Genomic DNA, 19,285 nt, shown 5'->3' with positions numbered 1-19,285 from the left:
CGAGCGAAACCTTTGGACATATATGCACCAAAATAGCTTTGAAACGTATAGTCGAGGACTATAATAGCGCGGGTGGTACGCGCTCGAGGGGCGGGAGATGATGCGGATGGAGCTTCGCCTCGATGCGCTCCCTGCGCGACTGCAGCTCCGTGTGCAGCAGCCGCCGGTAGAGCCGTCGGCGGCGCTCTAGTCGGTAACGCACGCAGCGGAGGAACTTGGCAACGATCAAGAAGGCGACAAAGTCTCTGATGGGCGTCACGGCCCGGGCGCGGAGATCGCGGACCATCGCCTTGCTGTGGCTGCGCTGCCAGACGTCGTCGAATTGCTTGGCGATACCGAGGCGGGCCATGAGCGCGCCAATTTCGTAAAATTTATTCTGGTCACCCTACCGACAAGCGCAATAAGATCTATGTACAGTGGCAGATGGCGCACCTCGCTGAGCGAGCGCTGGACGAGCGCGCGCGGTACGTCCTTGAAATGCACGAGCCGTCCGTCGTAAATGGGAATGTCAAGACCGCCTACAGACATTGAGCTATCCTCTTGGCGGTTGTTGCTTGCACCGATCGCATGGTAGATCTTGCGCGTGGTCATATGTGCGACGAGCTTGAAGCCAAAAGGCGCGTTCAGCCGGCTTAGGAGGCGGCAGAGGTCGTCAATCGTGACAAACCCAGACCCGTTCGGGTCGTACTCGGCCCACATCGCGGTAAACTCGGCCAAATTGCTCGGTGAGAGCGCCGACTTGGCGCACGAGTCTCCGATTGCGTCGACGACGATGCCCGAGAAGAGGTTGAGGCCAATGTAGCCAACGACAAGTTCAAAGAGGTACATGAACGGCACAATGTACCACGAGCCTACGCATTTGCATGGATGTGGGAGGATACTGGCATCGAGCAGAGTACCGCAGCCGTCCAGCGGGACGCAGTCGAGCGCGTCGCCAAAGCCACAGACGGACGCGTTGAACGCAGGCTCCATGCACTCGGGGTTGCTTGTCGGTGAAATGTGGTAGAGTTCCCAGAGGAAGTTGTTCCAGTTCTCGCCAGTCGAGAATCCAATGAGCGTCTGGAGCGCGAGCCAGAAATTCTGAAAATTCTGGTGCGGGTTGACCATACTTGGGCCGTACGCGACTTTGGCGAAGAGCTGAACGCCGACCGCCGCAAAGATGTAGTAGAGCAGCATGAGGAGGGCTGTGACGTTGCCCATGGCGGGCAGCGAGACCATGATGGTGTCGTAGAGACTCTTGAGTAAAGTCGCTTTCTGGAAGAGCCTCAAGACGCGGCCGACGCGGAAGACGCGGACGACCGTCGCGATCGTGCCCATGCCCACCGAGTCGGGCAGCCCCATCCCGATGAGTGCGAGGAGGACAACCGCCAAGTCGAAGCGGTGGGCGCTGCTGGCAAAGTACCGCGGACCAAAGGCTGCAATCTTGAGGGCGGCCTCGAGCGCAAAGGCGGCCGAGAGCAGGTTCGTGGCGACCGTCGACGTCGTTCTTACCCAACTCGGTTGGCCAAAGGATCCCGTTGACATGACAAAGAGGTTGATCAGAATCGCCGCCATGACGCTTGTCTCGAACGCCGGCCGCTCGACCAGTTTGTAGCAGGCGTGGCGCCACGTCGACTCGGACGGCGGCGGGTACCGCACGACGGGCGCCATCGTGAGCACCTTGCGCTGGAGCTTGATCCAGTCGAGCTGCTCGTCGGTGACCATGACGCCGTAGTTTTCTCGCATAAAGCTATCGCAGAGCACGCCGATGAAGAGGTTGGTGACGAAGAAGGCGCCGACGATCATGAAGAGAAACCAAAACACCATCCAGCCTTCTTGGTTATTGCGCAGCGGCTGACTGTCGGGGCCGGTCGCGTCCACCGCGGCGATCGCGACGAAGCTCCAGCCCTCCATCGTCGTGAGTTCGTACAGCGAGCCGAGCGCGAGCGCAATGTTGTCAAAGCGTTGCGGCACGACCGGCTGCCACGTCATGTTGAAGCACTCGCAGACGTCTTTCGATGTGGGCAGCCGCTCGCCAAAGTGGCACGTGCGGTTCCAGTACGGCGCCAGCGCCATCTGAGACGCTACCGTGAGGTTGCTCCAAGGGCGCGGAAAACTCATGACATCCAAGCGTTCCAAATCGGCCATCGAGTATGCGCCCGCGTAGGAGGCTGGAAACCACGGCGGCGGCGGTGTATACAGCGGCGTGTCAAGGTAGTTGTACGGACTCACCGAGCACGTGCTCATGCTGCCTTTGAAGAACTTGACGCACGCGATGCCAAAGAGCAGCAGCATAAACACAAAGAAGAGGAGCGACCGACCAATGTCCGGCAAGCACCGAAAGAGGGTGTTGACCACGACCTGGAGCTGCGGGAGGCGGTGGATCACGCGAAGTGGCCGGAGCGCGCGGAGCGACCGCAGCGCCCGCAGCTGTGCGAAAACGCCGGTGGCCGACCAGCTCAAGAGGCAGACCCCCACGATGAAGAGATCGAGGACACGCCATGGGTCCGTGAGGTACGCTGTAAAGCCCAGTGCGAGCATCGTCAGCAGCATCTCGAGCGTAAAGACGATCGCAAGCGCGTTGTTGATGATCGTCATCGCGTAGCCGAGCCCGGCGTGCGGGTTGAGCAGCGGCGTATCGAGCGCCGTCACAATGCACGAGACAACGATGCTCATGGTCACAAAAACGTGCCACCGTGGGTGCCGCACGAGCGCAAGGCTCACTTGGCGCAGCGGCGACGAGAGGCCAAAGCAGCCAAAGCTCTTGCGGCCGAGCGACGAGTCGTCCGTGTCCAGCGTCGGCGCTGAGAGCACCGAGTGAACGCCCATGAGTCGGCGAAGGATGCGCCGGAGCTGGCGCAGACGCAGGCGCGTGCGCAGATTCGCGTCGACATCGCCGACAATGGCGGGCTTGGCGCTCGCGTCTTCCATGACGGACTGTACCATGATGGCCGAGAACATGTTCATGACGACCCAGACGCCGAGGATGACGATCGAGACAAAGTAAAAGGGCGCGACGAGGCCGGCGCTGAGCCAGCCGTCGTACATGACCATAGGCCAGTTGTCGTACGTGATGACTTGGAAGACCGTAAAGAAGGCCCATTGGATCGTGTCAAAGTTGGATCGGTGCAAGACAACGCTGGGGTCGGTCGCGTTAAAGGGTTGCGGGCGATTCAGTGCGTCAAACTTGTACTTGGTGGCAAATAGCTAGCGGGACACGTCAACGCCATGCAACCGACATAGACGCATACCTCCATGCCCATGAGAGCGTACATGTAGATGAAGAGGACGAGAAAAAACAGAAAATTGAGAATTTCCTGCAGCGCGCCGACAATCGCCGTAAGGAGTCGCTGAAAACTCGGCCACGAGTACGCCAGCTTGATGGCGCGCGCAGCGCGAAGGATCGCAAATGGCGATCGGGCGCCGGGCGTGCCGTCTAAGAACGCGGGTGGATGCAGCAACGTCTCGACACCGCCCATCAAGATGGTCACCATGTCATACAAGTTGAACCGGTCTCTACACACGATCGATCAGACCTTAGCCACAAGTGCACTCTCCATATCGAACGTACTGGCGGTAGACCGTGAACCCGAGCCCGTAGATTTTAAGTGCCATCTCCATTGTAAAGTAGAGAAGGAAACAAAAGTTGCCAATCTCAACGTTGGCGCGAAACGACGCTGTCTGCGGGTGGTGGTCGGACGCCAGTAGCGCGACATTGAGCAACGTCATGCCAAGGCCGAGGCGGTGGAACCGGACGCTGGTCACGACGTGCCGCACGTGACGCCGCAGCGTCGACAGTGGCAACGTCTTGACGCGGCGGTAGTACTGCCGCTGAAGCCGCCGGCGGATCAAGCCGAGCGGCCGAGCGGTGGCCTTGTCGAGTGCAGTTTTTGCTTTCTCGTATTCGTTGAACATGACGGCCATGTTGAGCTGCAGCAGAAAACACATGCCGAGAAAGAGCACGGTGTTGTAGTAGACGCCAGCCGCGAGCCACGAGTACGCGTCTTGCGTCTAGAAAAGAGACAAGTTGACTATGAGTCCATATCGTCGACATCGAAAGGTCGTCATCATACATTCTGCGTAAGCACCATCCAGCCCGACGCCGTGACGATCTGCGCAATGATGACGAGCGTGTGCCCGACCGTGTCAAAGCTCGTGAGGCCAAAGTTGAGATTGGGCAGAAAATCGCCCTCGGTCGCCATGTCGACGAGCATCGAGCCGTTCAGAAGAACGTTGCGGAATCTTGGTCGGCCAGACGCGTCAAAGTTGGAGCCGCAGAACGTTCCTGGCGCGCACGGGCGGCTGCCGCAGTACTGGATATCGTTCGCATTGAGCGGCCAGAAACAGTTGAGGGGTTCCGTCCAATTGTCGTTCTCGACGTCGGTGCGCGGACAGCGGTAAGCGCTCGGATTGGCCAAAACGAGGTCAAGGTACGTCTTATTGGGGTACGCGGCGGCGCTCGGAGCGTTCGCGGCGTCGAAGTTGAGGATGACGGGAAATTCTGTGAGCCGACACCGCTGGTGGTACGTGCCCGACCAGATCTCCATGCCCAGAATCGCAAACACGAGGTAGCTAAACCCAAGGAGGATCCCGACGTCAAAGAGCGCGGGCAAGCTCGAGAGCACGCCGTTGACGAGCACCTTGAGCCCTACGTGCATCAAAATGAGAAATCATATCGTGCGGCGCAGAAGCGGACCTGGAAACGAGTGCAGCGTGCGCAGTGGCCGAAGCACGCGCAAAATGCGCAGCTGGCCGACGCTACCGGCATGAAAGAACCAGCCGAGACATCTACGCCAACGTCGTCTCTGAGAACGGACAAGGTATTACGACGCAGTGATGAACCCCGAGAGGAGCACGACGAGGTCGAGCAGGTTCCAGTAGTCTTTGCAGTACGCGGTGGGGCCATACACAAAGCCCATGCTGAGCACTTTGAGCACTGCCTCAGCGAGAAAGATGCCAAGGCTAATGTTGTTCATTTGATCGACGAGCCGATTGCGCAGTAACGTCGGGTTGGGCCCGTCGGCCCACGGATCGCTGTAGTCGACGAGGCCCAGCGTGATTGTATTGAGGAGCACGACCAGCGTGATAAAGGTCGCAAACCACGTTGACGCCAAGAGGCGCGTCGCGAGGCCGCGCAGCGTCGCGAGGTGCGCCTGGTCGCCTGCGTTGCCAAGGACGGCGCGTCGTACCCAGCGGTTCCCAAGGGGCGGCGCCAAGCTCGACTTGCGCGGAAGGTCGGCTTCGGCAGGCGTCAACTCGGCGCGGGTCGGCGCCGTCGGGTACACCTTGGTGGACGACGGCTGCTTGCGCATCCTGCTCGACGCTCGCTACTGCTCGTAACCGAAGAGGATCATCCGGATACATCCATCGTATCCGTACGACAGAATATCGCAAAAACACACGCGATTATTGATTTGCACAGTGGCTTTTACGGGTGCAGCTGGACGAGCCCCGCGGCTTCGAGCTTGCGGATCTTGGGGCCGACGATGGGGTCTTGGAGGTAGCGGAGGAGGACGCCGGGCGCCGTGCAGCGCTGGAGCACAGCTTGCATGTCCGGGTCCGACAAGATCGCTTGGAGCTCGGGGTCACCCAAGATGCGCTCAACTTGCGCCTGCTCCTGTGGCGTGTGGGCCGCGGCTTCGAGGGCGTGACGTTGCTTTGCTTTGGCCGCGTCGGCGTCCGCGACCTTGCCCAGCGCCTCGAAGTGGGCGCCCATAAACTGCATAAAGTCGCGCAGCATCGCCGAGACATCGGCGTCGTGCTAGTCAGCCACGTCACGACCTCACTTGATACAAACCGAGGGGCGTACTTGATACTTGGCCATGGCCTTCTCCGGGTTGGTCGAAAGCTCTTGGATCGCGGCCGTGAACCGAGGGTTCTGCAGCGCGATGCAGAGCTTCGGGTTCTTGGCAAGCTTGTCCATAAAGTCGGGCGTCATCCAGTCTACGCATGCTATAAAACCGTGGCGCACGCGGCCCGTACCCACCGTTGGTCGTGAGCCCCTGCATCGCTGCTTGAACCTCGGGGAGCTCGAGTGCATGCTTCTTGGTCGGCCGTATCGTCTCGATCTCTTGCTTGGCGACTGTCGTGGGCTTGGCGACGGTTTTCCGTGTCGGCTTGCGGACCGGCGCCGCAAAGAAGCCTTTCTTCAAGCCACCGCCAAATGACGTGGCGCGCTGCTTGGCCTCGACCGCTTTCGCCGCGTCCTTGCGCGCTTTGGCCTGCATGGCGGCGGCGACCATCTCGTCCATGACGCTCGGGGCCGGCGGCATCTCGCAGAGCGGTGGTGGTGCGTCTGCCATGCTGCGTCTGGATGGAACAAGATTGCGACGCTTCGAGTTTTGAACACGAAAATATCGAAGGTTGATCGATCTTTATCGACACAAAAAGCATCCGGATTGCCATCATCGACGTAGAGAATGGGGGTCCGGCTGCGATTAGATCGCGGACAAGGCGGCGCGGGCGCGGAGCTCGCGGAGCTGCGTCTTCAAGCGGTTGTTCTCTTCGCGCGAGGCCGAGAGTTCTTGGTGCACTTCCTTGAGCTCGCGACTGGCTTCGGCCTGGATGATCTTGAGCTTGGCGACGGTCTCGTGCAGCTTTTCGTTCTTGTCTTCGAGCTCGAGGACGCGGCCGCGTAGGTCGTCTTTGGTCATCCCTTCGGTGATGACGCGCGCAAAGATCTTGAAGATGTCGCTGTCCTCTACGCAGGACTCTTAGCGTCATGACGTCATGAGACACCGCCGCGTACCGTTCGTGTAGTCGTGGTCGACAATGTTGACGAGCACATACGACTCGTAGACCTCCTACGGCCAACGGTTTGAGATTTAGTGACCTCCTCGAGTGGCGGACGGTGACGGACCTTGATGACGGCATGGGACACGCTGTCGCTAGCATACGCGGACGCCCACTGGCTCATCCAGAGCTCGAACGCTTCGTCCTTCCACGCCGCAAAACTGGCCGAGTCGACGACCGTCGGCTAGACGACCGTCCAGGGACCATCTCAGGACGCATGCACTGTCTACCTGGATGATTTCTTGGCCGGGGAAGACGCCCCACGTGACGGCGGTGACGCTCGGTCCCGGCGCGTTCGTGTACTCGGTTCCTAATGACGCGTGGTGCATTAGAAAGGAATTGCGGTGGTTGCCGTCGTAACCTACCGTTGGCGCTGAAGGCGTGGTACGAGAGGTTTGGGTAGTCCTTGAGCGCCACCTAGATGTACATGAGCCTCTAGAACGTAGCGTTGGGCGCGAAGTGTACCAGGAGACGCTCCATGAGGTGCGGGGGCACGAAGAACTCGACGTACGCCTTCTGGAAGACAAAGCCGCCCTTGCCGCCCCACCCGACGCTCGGGTCCTCGGACGGCGCGCCGTTGATACGCGGCTGCGAGTTGATGGTGAGGAAGCCCATCGAGTTGATCCAACGCAGGTTTTCGCGGATGATGGTACTTTCGCCCGATAGCCCTTGCTCGCACCACGGCAGCTACACGCAAGTCAGACGCCGACCGCGAGATTCGGACTCTACCGTCTTGACGGAGCCTTCGATAAACTTGACAAAGACGCTCCAGACGTCTTGCTCGGTGAGCGGCGTGCCCCAGACGCGCTCGCGGGCGACCTTGGGCCGCTTGTACGCGAGGTAGTACTCGGAGAGCTCGCCATACGCGGGACTCGACCGGTCGCCCCAGCGGCCGTTGGGAAAGTCGTCCCACTCGGACGTGCGTGCAACGTAGCTCGACGCGCGGTTGGACCAAAAGATCGGGCGGACTTGCTCAACCTTGTCGGCGGAGCCTTCCTTGCGACGAAGCATGGGCAAGCCCCATGGTAAGTCGCGTTCGTGGCGGCGCGGGATCAAGTTGAGGCCTTCGAGAACGCTGCGCACCGACGACGCGAGGTTCCTACACGGCAATTTTTGATTACATGCGCGCATGGGACAAGGGTGGCGTACATGGTGTAGAAGTGCAGCGAGAGCTGCTGGCTCATGAGCTTGCGGCACGTATCGATCGCGAGCTGGATACCATACTTCTTGACGGCGGCGTCGTCATTCTTGATCAAGTTGAGGGCCTGGACAACGTGGTCGGGCACGCTCGTCTTGCACCAGTTGGTGAACTTGAGGAACGAATTGAAGTTTTGGATCGGGAGATACCTGTTCCCATCGATGAGCCAGCGATATAAAAGAGAGATCCGGTACCCTGGTAGAATAGGAATGCGGATGCCCACGGTGCGGCAGTCACGGATCCACTGGGAGAGCTTGTCGACGTCAAAGAAGAACTGCGTAATGATAAAGTCCGCGCCCGCGTCTTGCTTCTCCTTGAGGCGCAGCATGTCGAGGTTGCGCACTTGGTCGGACGGCGGCAAATTCGGGTTGTTCCATGCCTCCGTGTGCACCTCCGAGTAGCCCGCGGCCGCAATGCAAAAGTAATCGCCGTGCTCTTGGCGGATGAACCGGATGAGCTCGACCGCGTTGCGGAAGCCGCCCGGCACGGCCTTCCAGCGCTCGGCGCCAATCGGCGGGTCGCCACGCAAGGCCAAGATGTTGCGAATGCCTACCATTGAGCATGAGATCAGCGAGGACGATGGCGTGTCGTCGTGCCAGCATTGCGCGCGTTCTGCAAGATGACACGGAGCTGGTCCTGCGGCAAGTGGCACGTCAAGTGCATGAGCACGTCGATCTTGAACTCGTTCTGGATGTGCGCGCCGATCTTGAGCCAGAGCTTCTCGTCCTTGAAGCCGCTGCGCCACGTCAAGGTCACAAAGGTCGGCTGCAGCTGGAAGCCCATCTCTTCGACGCGGTTGAGGAGGTTGAAGACGCCATCTTCCGTCTTGGCCGGGAAGAACTCGAAGCTCACGCTCGGCGTCCCCGTCTTCTCCAGCTCCAAGAGGCGGTCGATGATCTTCCCCATCCTTCCTCGGCCACGCAAAGATGCAAATGGCTCCCACCGCCGGCGCAGCCTGGTCCGGATAACCAGAGCCAATCACACGCGCGCGATCTTTGGATTTGAGCCAATCCGATTGCGCATTCGTTACCGTGCGCCTCACCCAAACCAGATGCTTGCTGGCAGCGCGCCATGGCTCGTCCATCCGAGATGCATGGCCGTCGGTAGCCCATGATGGCCTAGGCGCCACGATGACCCACTGCTACATACAACTCGGTAGCTATAACAGGATTGCTGCGTTGAGTGGCGGTGCATGAAGGCTTCTGGGTCGGTGCTGGCGCGTTCCGCTGTGGCGGATGCGAGTGATGCATCGACCAGCACCTCTTGCCAGTCATGGTATCGCCTCCACCAAAGGCTGCTACATGCCCATGTACTCGGGTCAAAGCCATGGCCCGACGCTTGCAGTCGTTCGTCGGCTGCAGCGCGTGGCTCGTGGCTTGTCGCTCAGACGCGCGCGCTTCCGGCGCATAACGACTGCTGCACAGGCGATGTTGAAGCGGTTGAAGTCGATTTGCATTGGACACTGTCACGTGCATGCAATGGTCGCGCTGACGCGGCGCCCGGTCATTGGGCCACCGAGGCAACTCTGCGATCTTTTTGATCGCCCGCGTGGGGTTCGTATCCGGATTCGCGTGTGTGCAAGTGCGCGCACAGGAGGTTCGCATCCGGATACGAACCGGCGCTCGAAGCGACACAGTTGTATCTTCTTGGGTCCGATGCTCGCGCTCTCGGCGTCGCGGGCGGCGATGGTCACGGTCGCGCCGACGTCGATCGAGTTTGCCGACGTCGAGGCCATGACGTGCTACCTCGTAGCGCTCAGCGTGCAGAACACGAGCCGCTACTCGGTGCGCTTCCGGCTCACGCGCCCCGCCTCGCGCCACTTCCGCGTGCTCTTGGACCAGCAAGACTTGGCGCTCGTGGCCAACCCGACGCGGACGCTGTCGCCGGGCCTCGCCATCAAGTTTGACGTGTCGTTCCTGTTGGAGGCGCTGCCCGAGACGAGCGACGACGACCTTCACGACAAGCTGCTCATCCTCGTCGAAAACAGCGCGCCGATCGAGATTCCGCTGGTGGCCTTCCGCACATCGAGTGAAAGGACGCTCATACCGTCGTAGGTGGCACGCCGGCCATCGCCCGCTCTGCGCTTCGACTCGCTCATCGATCTCGGCATGGTTGTGCTCTCGCACCGCACGGCCAAGTATGTCAACATCGCCAACGTCGGCGCGCGCGAGGCCCACTTTTTGATCGAGACCGAGGCCGGGCTGCCGTTGACCATCACGCCAAAGGCCGGCGTCATTCCCGCGCAGTGCGAGGCGAAGCTCAAGGTCGACTTCACGGCGCGGGACCTTGGCAGCTTTCGCTCGATCGCGACGATCCGGATCACCGAAGGCCGCAAGCACGCGCTTCTCGACATTAGCGCGACAGTTGTCGAGCATACGATGGAGCTGGTGTTTCCGAGCAGTGACGGCCTCGTCCACGAGCCTGTCAAGATGCTGCCGTTTGGGATGCTCTACACGGGCGAGTCGCGCCAGATCGACACGGTCCTGCGCAACAACGGGCCTCAACCCGTGGGTTTCCAGACGGGCATCTCACTCACGGGCCGCCCGTTCCGGGCCGGCGATGAAATGTACGCACGTATTGGCCTTCATGCGCGTAAGAGGCTAAGCGAGCGTAGAGCAAGCCCCGAAGACGACGGCGGCGACTACGAGGAAAAGAAGAAGGAGCTCACGGCGATGCCGGCCGAAGGCTACATCCCGCCATACGGCCACGTGCTCTTGTCGTTCGTGTACAAGCCAAGCATGCTTCTCTCGCAGCGCATGCGGCGTCCGTCGCTGGTAACAGAGAACAACCCGCTCGAGGCCCAGGGCCGGCCACTCCGCGCCTTTGCGTCGGTCGAGTGCGCCGAGCTCAACCAAAACATCACGATTGAAATCTCGGGCACGGTACACCTCCATAGAATCGCACCGATGCCACGCTGGCGTAGGCGGTGACGCCGCACGTGTCGATCTCGCCCGAGAGCTTTGACTTTGGCGAGTGTGCCGCCGGCGCGCGCGTCGACATGCTCTTGAGCATCAAGAACCAAGCGACGCTCCCGGTCGTCTTTGCGATCGCCAAGCTCGCGCACTTTAGCGTCCAGCCGTGTCGCGGCCGCCTCGACGTGCTCCAGTCGCAGAGTCTCGTCGTGAGCTTTGTACCGTCGCAGCTCGGCCGCTTCCACGTACACGCCTCTTTCTTTCGATCGGAGATCTAAGAGCTGAGTGGACTAGAATGCACTGGATCTGAGCATCCAAAACGGGTCCATTCACATTCCGATTCCAGTGCATGGCGCGGCCACGTCCGTGGGCCCCAAGAAGAAGACGCTTGTCGGTGGCCCGGACGCGCTGCCGCAGGACTTTCGGCCGAAATTCAACTTTGTGACGCACGACGACGTCAAGCTCCAGAAAGCGCAACCGACCAAGAGCTTTCAGCGCGTCCCGCCGTACCAAGTGGCCGCAAAAGAAGGTACGGCGGCCGTCGACGAATTCGAGTTTCAAGGCACCAACAACACCCATTTAACGTACTGCGTCAACGAGCTCGCCGACCGCGCGCACCACCGCGACGCGTACAACCAGCTCCTGACGCAGTTTCGACACGACCGGTTCGCCAAGAGCGTGCCAGCGCCCAGCAACCAGAACGCGGCCGACTTGGGCATGGCGCCCCAGGGCGGGCTCCAGGGCCCGGACATGAAGCTGCCCAAAGCGACCGAGCCGCTGTGGATGCAGTCGGAGCAGAACAGCCGGCGCGGCGTCGCGGCCGCCAATCCCGCGTTTGACGAAAACAAACTCATCAAGCGCAAGTTCAAAGCCGCCCCCGTGACGCAGGCCGAGGTCAAAGACTGTGCGACGACGTTAACGTCCGAGCAGCTCAAGCTGATTGTGGCCGGTATGATGATCGTATCTATCCAATATAGAGCTTCAACGATTGCGTTAGGCCCCAAGACGATCCATTTTGGCCTCATCTGCGTCCACTCGGTCTCGAAAAAATCGTTTAGCGTCACGAACGACCTCCCGCACAACATTCTCGTGACCTTGCACTTCAACAACGACCACGAAGAGCTCAAGCAGACATCGCCGATGAGCCAAGTGATCCCCGCAGGCGCGACCGCGGGCTTCGACTTGACCTTCTTCTCGCGCGCCGAGCAAGTGTTTCAAAAGTACGTCCAGTACTCGGTCAACGGCCAGCACTCGTTCAAGCTCTTGATTGTCGCCGAAGTCGTCCCGATCTGCGTCGAGCTCTCAACGCCCGTGCTCGAATTTGCCTTTGATGCGTCCGACCTCTCGCCCACCATCTCGCAGACGGTGCAGGTCAAGAACCCTGGCAACTCGGAGGCGCACTACAGGTGGGTGCCCGAGGCTGCCGACCAGTGTGCGTTTGAAGTTACCCCCGTCGCCGGTGCGATCGCTGCCGGTGGCACGGCGAGTGTCCGCGTCACGTTCGCGCCGCGCATTGGCGTCCCGAACCAAGCAACGCTCTGCGTCCTGGTCGACGGCGGTACTTTCGACTTCAAACCCCATCCTGGACCGCTGACTCGAATCAACTCGTAGGCAAAACCAACCAAATCCACTGCGTTGGGCACTTGCCCGAGCCCAAGTGCCTCATCAAAGACAAAAAAATCGACTTCGGCGCCACGACCGCGGGCATTCCAAAGGAGAAGCGACTGCTGCTACTCAACTTGAATGCGATGGCCCCGACCGTGTTTTACGCGGAAATTGAACCCACGACGAGCGGTGTGAGCATCAAACCAGCTGAAGCCTGTCTCCTCCCGTCCGACACGACCGAGCTCCTCTTGGGCCTCGACGTTCGTCGGCCGCTTGTCCTCGAAAAGTACGTTTTGTGTGTGTCCATCCAAGGCGTCTGACCCTTGCGTAGCGTCAACCTCGTCGTGCGCATCCGCGGCGGCCGCACGATCCGGATTCCGATTTCCGCCGACGTTGTCGTTCCCAGAGTTGAGTTTGAGTCGCCGCTCGAGAGCTTTGCGTTCGGCGGCCTCACGCTGGGTGTGCACGCGACGAGAGCGCTCAAGCTCGCGAACCGCAGCCTCGTGCCGGCCCACCTCGAGCTCCTTTTCGAGAAGACGCCCGAGTTCAACGTCGTGATGCCCCAGGCGCTCAACCCGAGCATCGACGACGTGCAGAGCGTGTTTGGGCCATTAGATCCGCTCGCCGATGTGACGCCGACGCGCAACTGGCGCCTTGTGCTGCCACCGGAAGCCTCGGTGGCGCTCGAGCTCAGTTTTCTACCAACCGTCATTGCGTCCCACGCGTTTCCGTTTCCAATGCAATTTGAAGGTCTTCTCGCGCGCCACGACCCGTTCGATCGCATCGTGACGGCGACAGGGCTCAAGCCGCGGCTACTCTTCTCTGTGACGACGCTCGACTTTGAGAAGCGCGTGGTCGCGACGGACAATGCGCGGAAGATTCCGTACTCGGTGTCGCTCGTGCTGACCAACGACGACCCGAACACGATCAAATGGCACATGGATCTCGCCAACCTTATGCGCTCGAGTCCGTCGGTCTTTCACATTGCGCCGTCGGTACATATCCTTACATCCTGCATGAGCGTACTCGTATGTCTAATGCAACGAGTAGTCGGGCGAGCTCGCGGCGGGAGACAAGTGCACGGTGCGCGCCAGCTTCCTTCCGCTCGAGGCCGAGGCGTACACGGCCGAGATTCCCGTGCTGTTGGACGATCTGCCCTACTTGACGCTGAGTTTGGTCGGTCACGGCATCCACCCGCACCTAAGTTTCTCCGTCCCACGCGTCGACTTGCCGCCCGTGCCACTCGGAGTCGCGTCGTCGACGTCGTTTTTTGTGACCAGCACCGGGTTCGTCGTATATGAGATTGGCGCAACTAACGAATGAATTGTGGTAGATATGACAACCTGGATCTGAGCTATCGCCTCCCGATCGACCTCAACCGCGTACCGATCACCGTGTCGTTTCCAGATGGCAAAGCGATCGGAATCGCCAACCCGCGGATCCAGGTCGACGTGTCGTTTTGCAGTCTCAAGTCGATTGCGTTCAACGCCAAGCTCGAGTTCTTTGACGCCGAGGGGCACGAGTTTGACTTGGCCCTCAGCGGGTCGGCCGACAATTGCATCCTCACGAACGCAGCTTTTCTCGACGCGCATCGCGCCGAGTACGTTTTTACACGGACGTCGAGGCGCGCCACCCGATCTACTTTCTCGAGAAAACGCAGCTCAAGCTGCTCGCCAAGCGCACGGCCGCCGCCGCCATGCCGCTCAAAGAGCCCGCGAAGCGACAAGTGACGCCGGCCGTGAGCAAAAAACGCGGTGTCAAGGGCGCGACTGCCGCCGTCAACGACACGGGCCCCGCCCCTGGGGGGTACGTCGACGTGAGTGGCAAGCTGTACCATGCGCCGGCGTTGCACGAGCTCCGCCCCGAGGAAATCACGCTCCTCGTCAAGTGGCTCAACATGAACATTCTCAAGACACCCATCGTCTCGTTTCCGCAAGACATTGTACAACATTGTCCTCGAATGGAAATATGATTGGTGACAGAAGACGGTAGGTGGCGGCCGCGGGCCGGCCCATCTACGAGATGCTCGACGTCGTGTGCGGCAAGAGCGTGCCCGGGCGACTCAAGAGCGTCTCAGGTCTCAAGAAGGAGCAAATGCAGCAGCTCATGGGGCAGTACACGGAGCTGCTTCGCTTCCTCAAGAGCTACGGGGCCCTCCTCAACGACCTTCGTCCGGAGCAGCTTCTCGATATGGACATGTACCTTCGCTGGATGGAGGACGACAGCGCGACGCTCGCAGCGCACTCGAGCGCCAACCGTCGAGCGACACTCGAGAAGGACTTTGGCCGCGTCAGCGTCCACGTCTGGCTCAAAATCGTCTACCAAATTATCAAGTGCTTTGTGCTGTTCCGGGTCTCGATGAAGTCGTTCCAGAACCTCCCGGGCATCGAAGCGGCGACGGCGCTCAAGCCACTCGCCGTCATGGTACATGTCTTCGCTTCTCTTGCGCTCGTCCTTCGAATGCTGCGTAGACGCGCGACTGCACCAAGAGCAACGTCTACAGCGAGTCCGAGATGGTGCTCATTCAGTGGCTGCTCCACCACGCCAAGCGAGCGGCCACGGTGTCCGAGCCCCGGCTCATTGTCGACATTGAGACCGACCTCCGCGACTGCGTCGTTCTCTCCTACGTTCTTATTTCGCACGTGCCGTCGCTGGCCGCCGAGGCAGGACCTCTCTACGGCTTCCACCGCAATCCGATGACGCCCGAGCACGTGCTCGAGAACGCGTCGTCGCTGCGGAACGCGCTCAGTCTCCTTGGCTTGGACTATGGCCTCGCGCCCGAGTTGCTCTGCTCGCTCTCACTGCCGTCGACGATCTTGCTCGTCTTGCACCTGTACCAAAACGTGCCTCAGTTCATTCCCAAGACAACGATCGAGTTCAAGGGTATTTTGGGGCAAACGATCACCAAGAGCATTGAGCTCAAGAACCCGAGTAAGAAAACCATCGTCTACGACGTGTTTCTCGAAGGCCAAGTGCGCGAATTCAGCATCTACGCCCACACGCTGACGCTGGAACCGGAGAAGAGCGCGACGTTCGCCGTCGATTTCAAGCCCAAGTTTACGCGCACGGTCACGGCGCGCTTGACGTTCCGGTCCGTGCGCGACGGTCCGTCTTGCGCCGCGACCATGGTGTTTGTCTTGGAATCCAACATTTACTCGCGGAAACCCGTCCGCGTCTACCAATTTGAGACTACGCTCTATGAGCGCAAGCTCGAGGAGATTAGCATCGAGAATCAGTTCCCTGTCAACGGCGTGTACAAGCTCTCGGTGCTGCAGCAAGCGCCAACGCGCCACGATGCCAGCGCCAGCACGCTCCTCTCCAAGATTGGCAGCGACGACGGCTGCATGGATGCGCAGCTGCCGTTTTTCCTGCCCGAGGTGACCACCGACACGATTGCGATTCGGAAGGACGCATCGACCTCGATCAAGGTCGAGTTTATTCCGCTGCAGCCTGGCACGTACAAGTGCCAGCTGCTCTTTTTAGACGAGAACGTGGGCGAGTTCATGTACGAAGTCCAATGCACCGCGCACTTGCCGCCCGTGCTCGAGACGCTCGAATTCACGTGCGAGAACAAGCCGCATTTGCTCAAAGAGCTCACCGTGCCGGTGAAGAACCCGCTGCTGACGAAAGCGCTGGCGTGCATCATCGACCGCTTCCAGGGCATTCTCAAGGCCAAGCTCCGCGAGTCGCTCAAGAAATGCGAAGACGCGCACCACACCAACTTTCACATTGAAGTCAACTCGCCCTACTACGTCCTTGCGGCCAGTGACATTGTGCTCAAGCCCGCGAGCAACAGCGCGCTCGAGAGCGAGAAGCGCGCCACCAATGCGAACGCCGCGCCGGCCCAAGCCAAGCTCAGCACGCCCCGGAACAGCGCCGGCACACTGGCGCACCCGTCACTCAACTCGGTGGCGTTCGATTTCCAGCCGCGCGGCGCAGGTCTCTACGCGTGCAAGCTCCTCCTTCGGTCCACCGCCAACTGCGGCAGCGACATCCGCGTCTACGAGGTTCTTGCCAAAGTCAACGATGCCGGCGTCAAGACCACCCTCGAGTTTTCGGCGCCCGCACGGCAGACCATTACCCAAGAGATCCCGATCATCAACCCGACGGACGAAGCGTGGACGCTCCGCGCGACCCTCAGCGGGTACATGCACTCGCCTCCGTGTCTTTGACGTCACGATGTGCGAGTAGGACCCAAGGCGTCTTTTCCGGCGCGTCAACGCTCGTCGTGCCCGCGGGCAAGACGGCCAACTACGCGCTAGTCTTCAAGCCGCAGTGGCTCGTGACCGAGACCGGTAGCCTCGTCCTCACCAACCCCAAGACAGAGCAAGTGTTTGAGTTTCTGCTCGGCGGCGTCGGCGAGGAGCCGCTCGCCGTCCAGCACATTGTGCTTTCGTGCGTCGCTCGGCAAAGCGTCGCGCACGAGTTCGAAGTGCAGACGTACCGGTACGACCCGGCCGGCGCCACGTCGTTTAGCGTCGAGTCGGACTTGCCGTATGTCGGCGGGCCACCGACGATCACTGTCGACGGCCCCAACTCGACGGCGTTGTACAAGCTTCTCTTTAGTCCGCTCCTCGGTGGCTCGTACTTTGGCAGCATCACGTTTACCAACAGCCGCACGGGCGAGTACTCGTGGTACACGATCGAGGCGAGCGTCGCGGCGCCCGAGCCCGAGGCCACGCTCGAGATGCACGCGTCCGTGCGGTCGGCCGTCGGCATGGAGATTAGCCTCCAGAACCCGCTCTCGCACGCCGTGACCTTTGCGATCCGCCTCCTCGGAGCGGGTCTCTACGGCCCGAGCGAGTTTCGCTTGGATGCAGAAGAGACCGGCATCTACCAGCTGCTCTACTGCCCGCTCGTCGCCGGCAGCACGGTTGGCTCGATCGGCTTTACGAACGAAGATGTCGGCGAGTTTTCCTATGTGCTCGCACTGCACGCAACGCCCGCACCGCCGACGCAGCTCGCAGACATGTCGTGTGCGGTAGGCGACGTGTGCTCGCAGCCCATCGCGATTGTCAACCCCATGGACAGCACGTTTTCGCTCGATGTGCACTTGAGCAACACGCGCAACTACCGCATTCGAGACACCGACATCGTCGTCAAGCCGTTCAGCACGTACACCGCGGTCCTGGACTACACGCCGTCGAGTCTCTCGGAGTTTGAGTGCGCCGACATCACATTTCGCAACCCGGATGTGGGTGCGTGGGAGTACAAGGTCCAAGGCAAAGGCAAGCCACCGAGCTTGATGAAGACGACGCTGGTGCGGACTCGGCCATGACGAGTGAGGACGATGAGCGGTGATTCTAGGTACATGCGACGGTCGGCGAAGCTGCGAGCTCGCTCTTTGCCTTTCGCAACCCGTTTCCTGATGCGCTTAATGTCGAAGTCACCATGGTGCAGCTCGACCCGACGGGCGACGAGAATGTCAGCTCGCCACTCGCGACAAAGAGGTTCGTCTCTTGAAGCGCGCAGCAGTAGAGTCTGATCTAGCGGTAGCGACAAGGTGCCGAGCACGAGTACCAGCGTCGCAAGCGCCAACCCGAGCCGCCAGCGACACCGTCCGCCAGCCCCCGCGCGGGCACCTGTGTTTGACATTCTCCTCAAGAAGCCCCACGTCCTCCTCGAGGGCTTTGGGACGCTCCAGGTGCCCATTTCGTTCTTGCCGAAGTACGTGTCGGAGGCCGGCGCGCACATTATTATCAAAGGCGACACGGAGCTCGAGTGGGTCTACCCGATTCGCGTACGATGCGCTTGATACAATCTTGATACTACAATACGTTGCTCGTAGGGCATTGCGGCGGCGCCCGTGCACCCCAAAGCCTACTCGTTTGTGTGCCGCGCGCGCGAGTCGGTCGAGAAGACGCTGTCGCTGGAGCTCTTGGCGCTGGAAAAGGTGTCGCCGGACGAACGCTTCACGGTCGAGTGGGATATCCCCGAGCCCCATGCGCGCGTCGTTGAGCGCACGCTCAAGGTGACGCCGGTCGTGGACCGCATCACGAATGTCACCGACCCGCTCGTCTACCTCGTACGTTGAAGACAACTTGTCTGCATATCATCGGACGTTTGTAGGTGCGCTTCGATCCGCTCAAGCCCCTTCGCCTCGCCGTCGGGCTCATTGTCAAGAAGCGCTCCGGCGGCATGTGGCGCTTTGACGTGCATTTGGACGCGTCCGACCCAGTGGTCGATGACGTGCTCACGATCGAGTCGGCGCTCAACCAGACGTCGTCGGTCGCGTTCAAGCTCACCAACCAGTTTCGCGAGCCCGCGCCGTTCCAGGCCGAGTTTACGGCGGGCTCATCGCAGGCGTTCACGGTGCGAAAAATATATCAGACGGTCGATCGCTCACTCGAGTGGACTAGGTCTACCCGGTGGAAGGCATCTTGGCACCGTACGGCACCGAAGGCACGTCGTTCTCGATTGCGTTTACGCCGACGGGCTATGGCAAGATGTGCTCGGGGCAGCTCGTGATCCTCACGGACGAGATGCAATGGACGTTCAACGTCAAGGGCACGCACCCCGAGTACAAGGCGCCGACGGGCGAGGCCAAGATCTTTGTACCGGCCAAGTCGACGCTGAGCAGCGCACAAAAGACGAGCCCGCCGAACGCGCGGCGAAAGCTCTTCAAGTCGTCCCGGAAATCCTAAGCCGAAGCGTCGTGCAAATGTGTACATAAATCAGATCCACCGACGCGTACAACTAGACAATTTTATGGTGCGAGAGGTCACTGCGGTCGCAACACAGTCTCCATCATCAGGAAAGAGGGTTGCAAACGTGCGCTTGACCGGCAAGTGTCCTTTCC

General features: G+C 60.5%; 4 protein-coding genes across 4 annotated transcripts; 1 reads left to right on the top strand and 3 right to left on the bottom strand.

Moving 5' to 3' along the window:
• Positions 1 to 58: 58 nt before the first annotated feature.
• SPRG_02221 (hypothetical protein) lies at positions 59 to 5,291 on the bottom strand (the record flags this gene model as incomplete). The annotated part of the gene is made up of 9 exons (XM_012340770.1): positions 59 to 385; positions 433 to 518; positions 561 to 851; positions 900 to 3,186; positions 3,231 to 3,495; positions 3,551 to 3,990; positions 4,053 to 4,627; positions 4,676 to 4,767; positions 4,822 to 5,291. 9 exons carry the CDS (start codon positions 5,289 to 5,291, stop codon positions 59 to 61), a joined length of 4,833 nt encoding a protein of 1,610 aa, XP_012196160.1.
• Positions 5,292 to 5,368: 77 nt separating this feature from the next.
• Positions 5,369 to 6,317, bottom strand: SPRG_19403 (hypothetical protein). Its single transcript, XM_012340891.1, has 3 exons — positions 5,966 to 6,317; positions 5,789 to 5,922; positions 5,369 to 5,740 (listed from the first exon to the last, which is right to left on the bottom strand). The coding sequence occupies exons 1-3, from the start codon at positions 6,279 to 6,281 to the stop codon at positions 5,408 to 5,410; spliced, it is 783 nt and encodes a 260-aa protein (XP_012196281.1). The 5' UTR covers positions 6,282 to 6,317; the 3' UTR covers positions 5,369 to 5,407.
• SPRG_19402 (hypothetical protein) lies at positions 6,316 to 8,890 on the bottom strand. Its single transcript, XM_012340890.1, has 10 exons — positions 8,566 to 8,890; positions 8,164 to 8,518; positions 7,921 to 8,118; positions 7,501 to 7,870; positions 7,237 to 7,458; positions 7,137 to 7,188; positions 7,002 to 7,081; positions 6,839 to 6,955; positions 6,728 to 6,782; positions 6,316 to 6,679 (listed from the first exon to the last, which is right to left on the bottom strand). Exons 1-10 carry the CDS (start codon positions 8,873 to 8,875, stop codon positions 6,417 to 6,419), a joined length of 2,022 nt encoding a protein of 673 aa, XP_012196280.1. The 5' UTR covers positions 8,876 to 8,890; the 3' UTR covers positions 6,316 to 6,416.
• Positions 8,891 to 9,621: 731 nt separating this feature from the next.
• Positions 9,622 to 19,130, top strand: SPRG_02218 (hypothetical protein; the record flags this gene model as incomplete). Its single annotated transcript, XM_012340769.1, has 19 exons — positions 9,622 to 9,978; positions 10,024 to 10,535; positions 10,584 to 10,851; positions 10,893 to 11,126; positions 11,176 to 11,830; positions 11,879 to 12,439; positions 12,493 to 12,772; positions 12,818 to 13,481; positions 13,537 to 13,772; positions 13,820 to 14,029; positions 14,062 to 14,428; positions 14,479 to 14,916; positions 14,976 to 16,630; positions 16,678 to 17,746; positions 17,794 to 17,936; positions 17,983 to 18,226; positions 18,275 to 18,511; positions 18,556 to 18,798; positions 18,846 to 19,130. The coding sequence occupies exons 1-19, from the start codon at positions 9,625 to 9,627 to the stop codon at positions 19,128 to 19,130; spliced, it is 8,655 nt and encodes a 2,884-aa protein (XP_012196159.1). The 5' UTR covers positions 9,622 to 9,624.
• Positions 19,131 to 19,285: the final 155 nt, after the last annotated feature.

Source organism: Saprolegnia parasitica (assembly GCF_000151545.1).
Source record: "Saprolegnia parasitica CBS 223.65 unplaced genomic scaffold supercont2.5, whole genome shotgun sequence".
Classification (NCBI taxonomy): Eukaryota; Oomycota; class Saprolegniomycetes; order Saprolegniales; family Saprolegniaceae; genus Saprolegnia; species Saprolegnia parasitica.
This window is presented reverse-complemented; position numbering and strand designations above follow the sequence as displayed.

Coding starts and splice junctions, on each gene's coding strand:
- SPRG_19402 (XM_012340890.1), bottom strand. CDS start 8,875: ATGGGGAAGATCATCGACCGCCTCTTGGAGCTGGAGAAGACGGGGACG. Junction 7,189..7,236: donor ACCTCATGGAGCGTCTCCTG/GTACACTTCGCG, acceptor ATGTACATCTAG/GTGGCGCTCAAGGACTACCC. Junction 6,956..7,001: donor CCGGCCAAGAAATCATCCAG/GTAGACAGTGCA, acceptor ACGGTCGTCTAG/CCGACGGTCGTCGACTCGGC.
- SPRG_19403 (XM_012340891.1), bottom strand. CDS start 6,281: ATGGCAGACGCACCACCACCGCTCTGCGAGATGCCGCCGGCCCCGAGC. Junction 5,923..5,965: donor GCAGGGGCTCACGACCAACG/GTGGGTACGGGC, acceptor TAGCATGCGTAG/ACTGGATGACGCCCGACTTT. Junction 5,741..5,788: donor AGGCCATGGCCAAGTATCAA/GTACGCCCCTCG, acceptor GTGGCTGACTAG/CACGACGCCGATGTCTCGGC.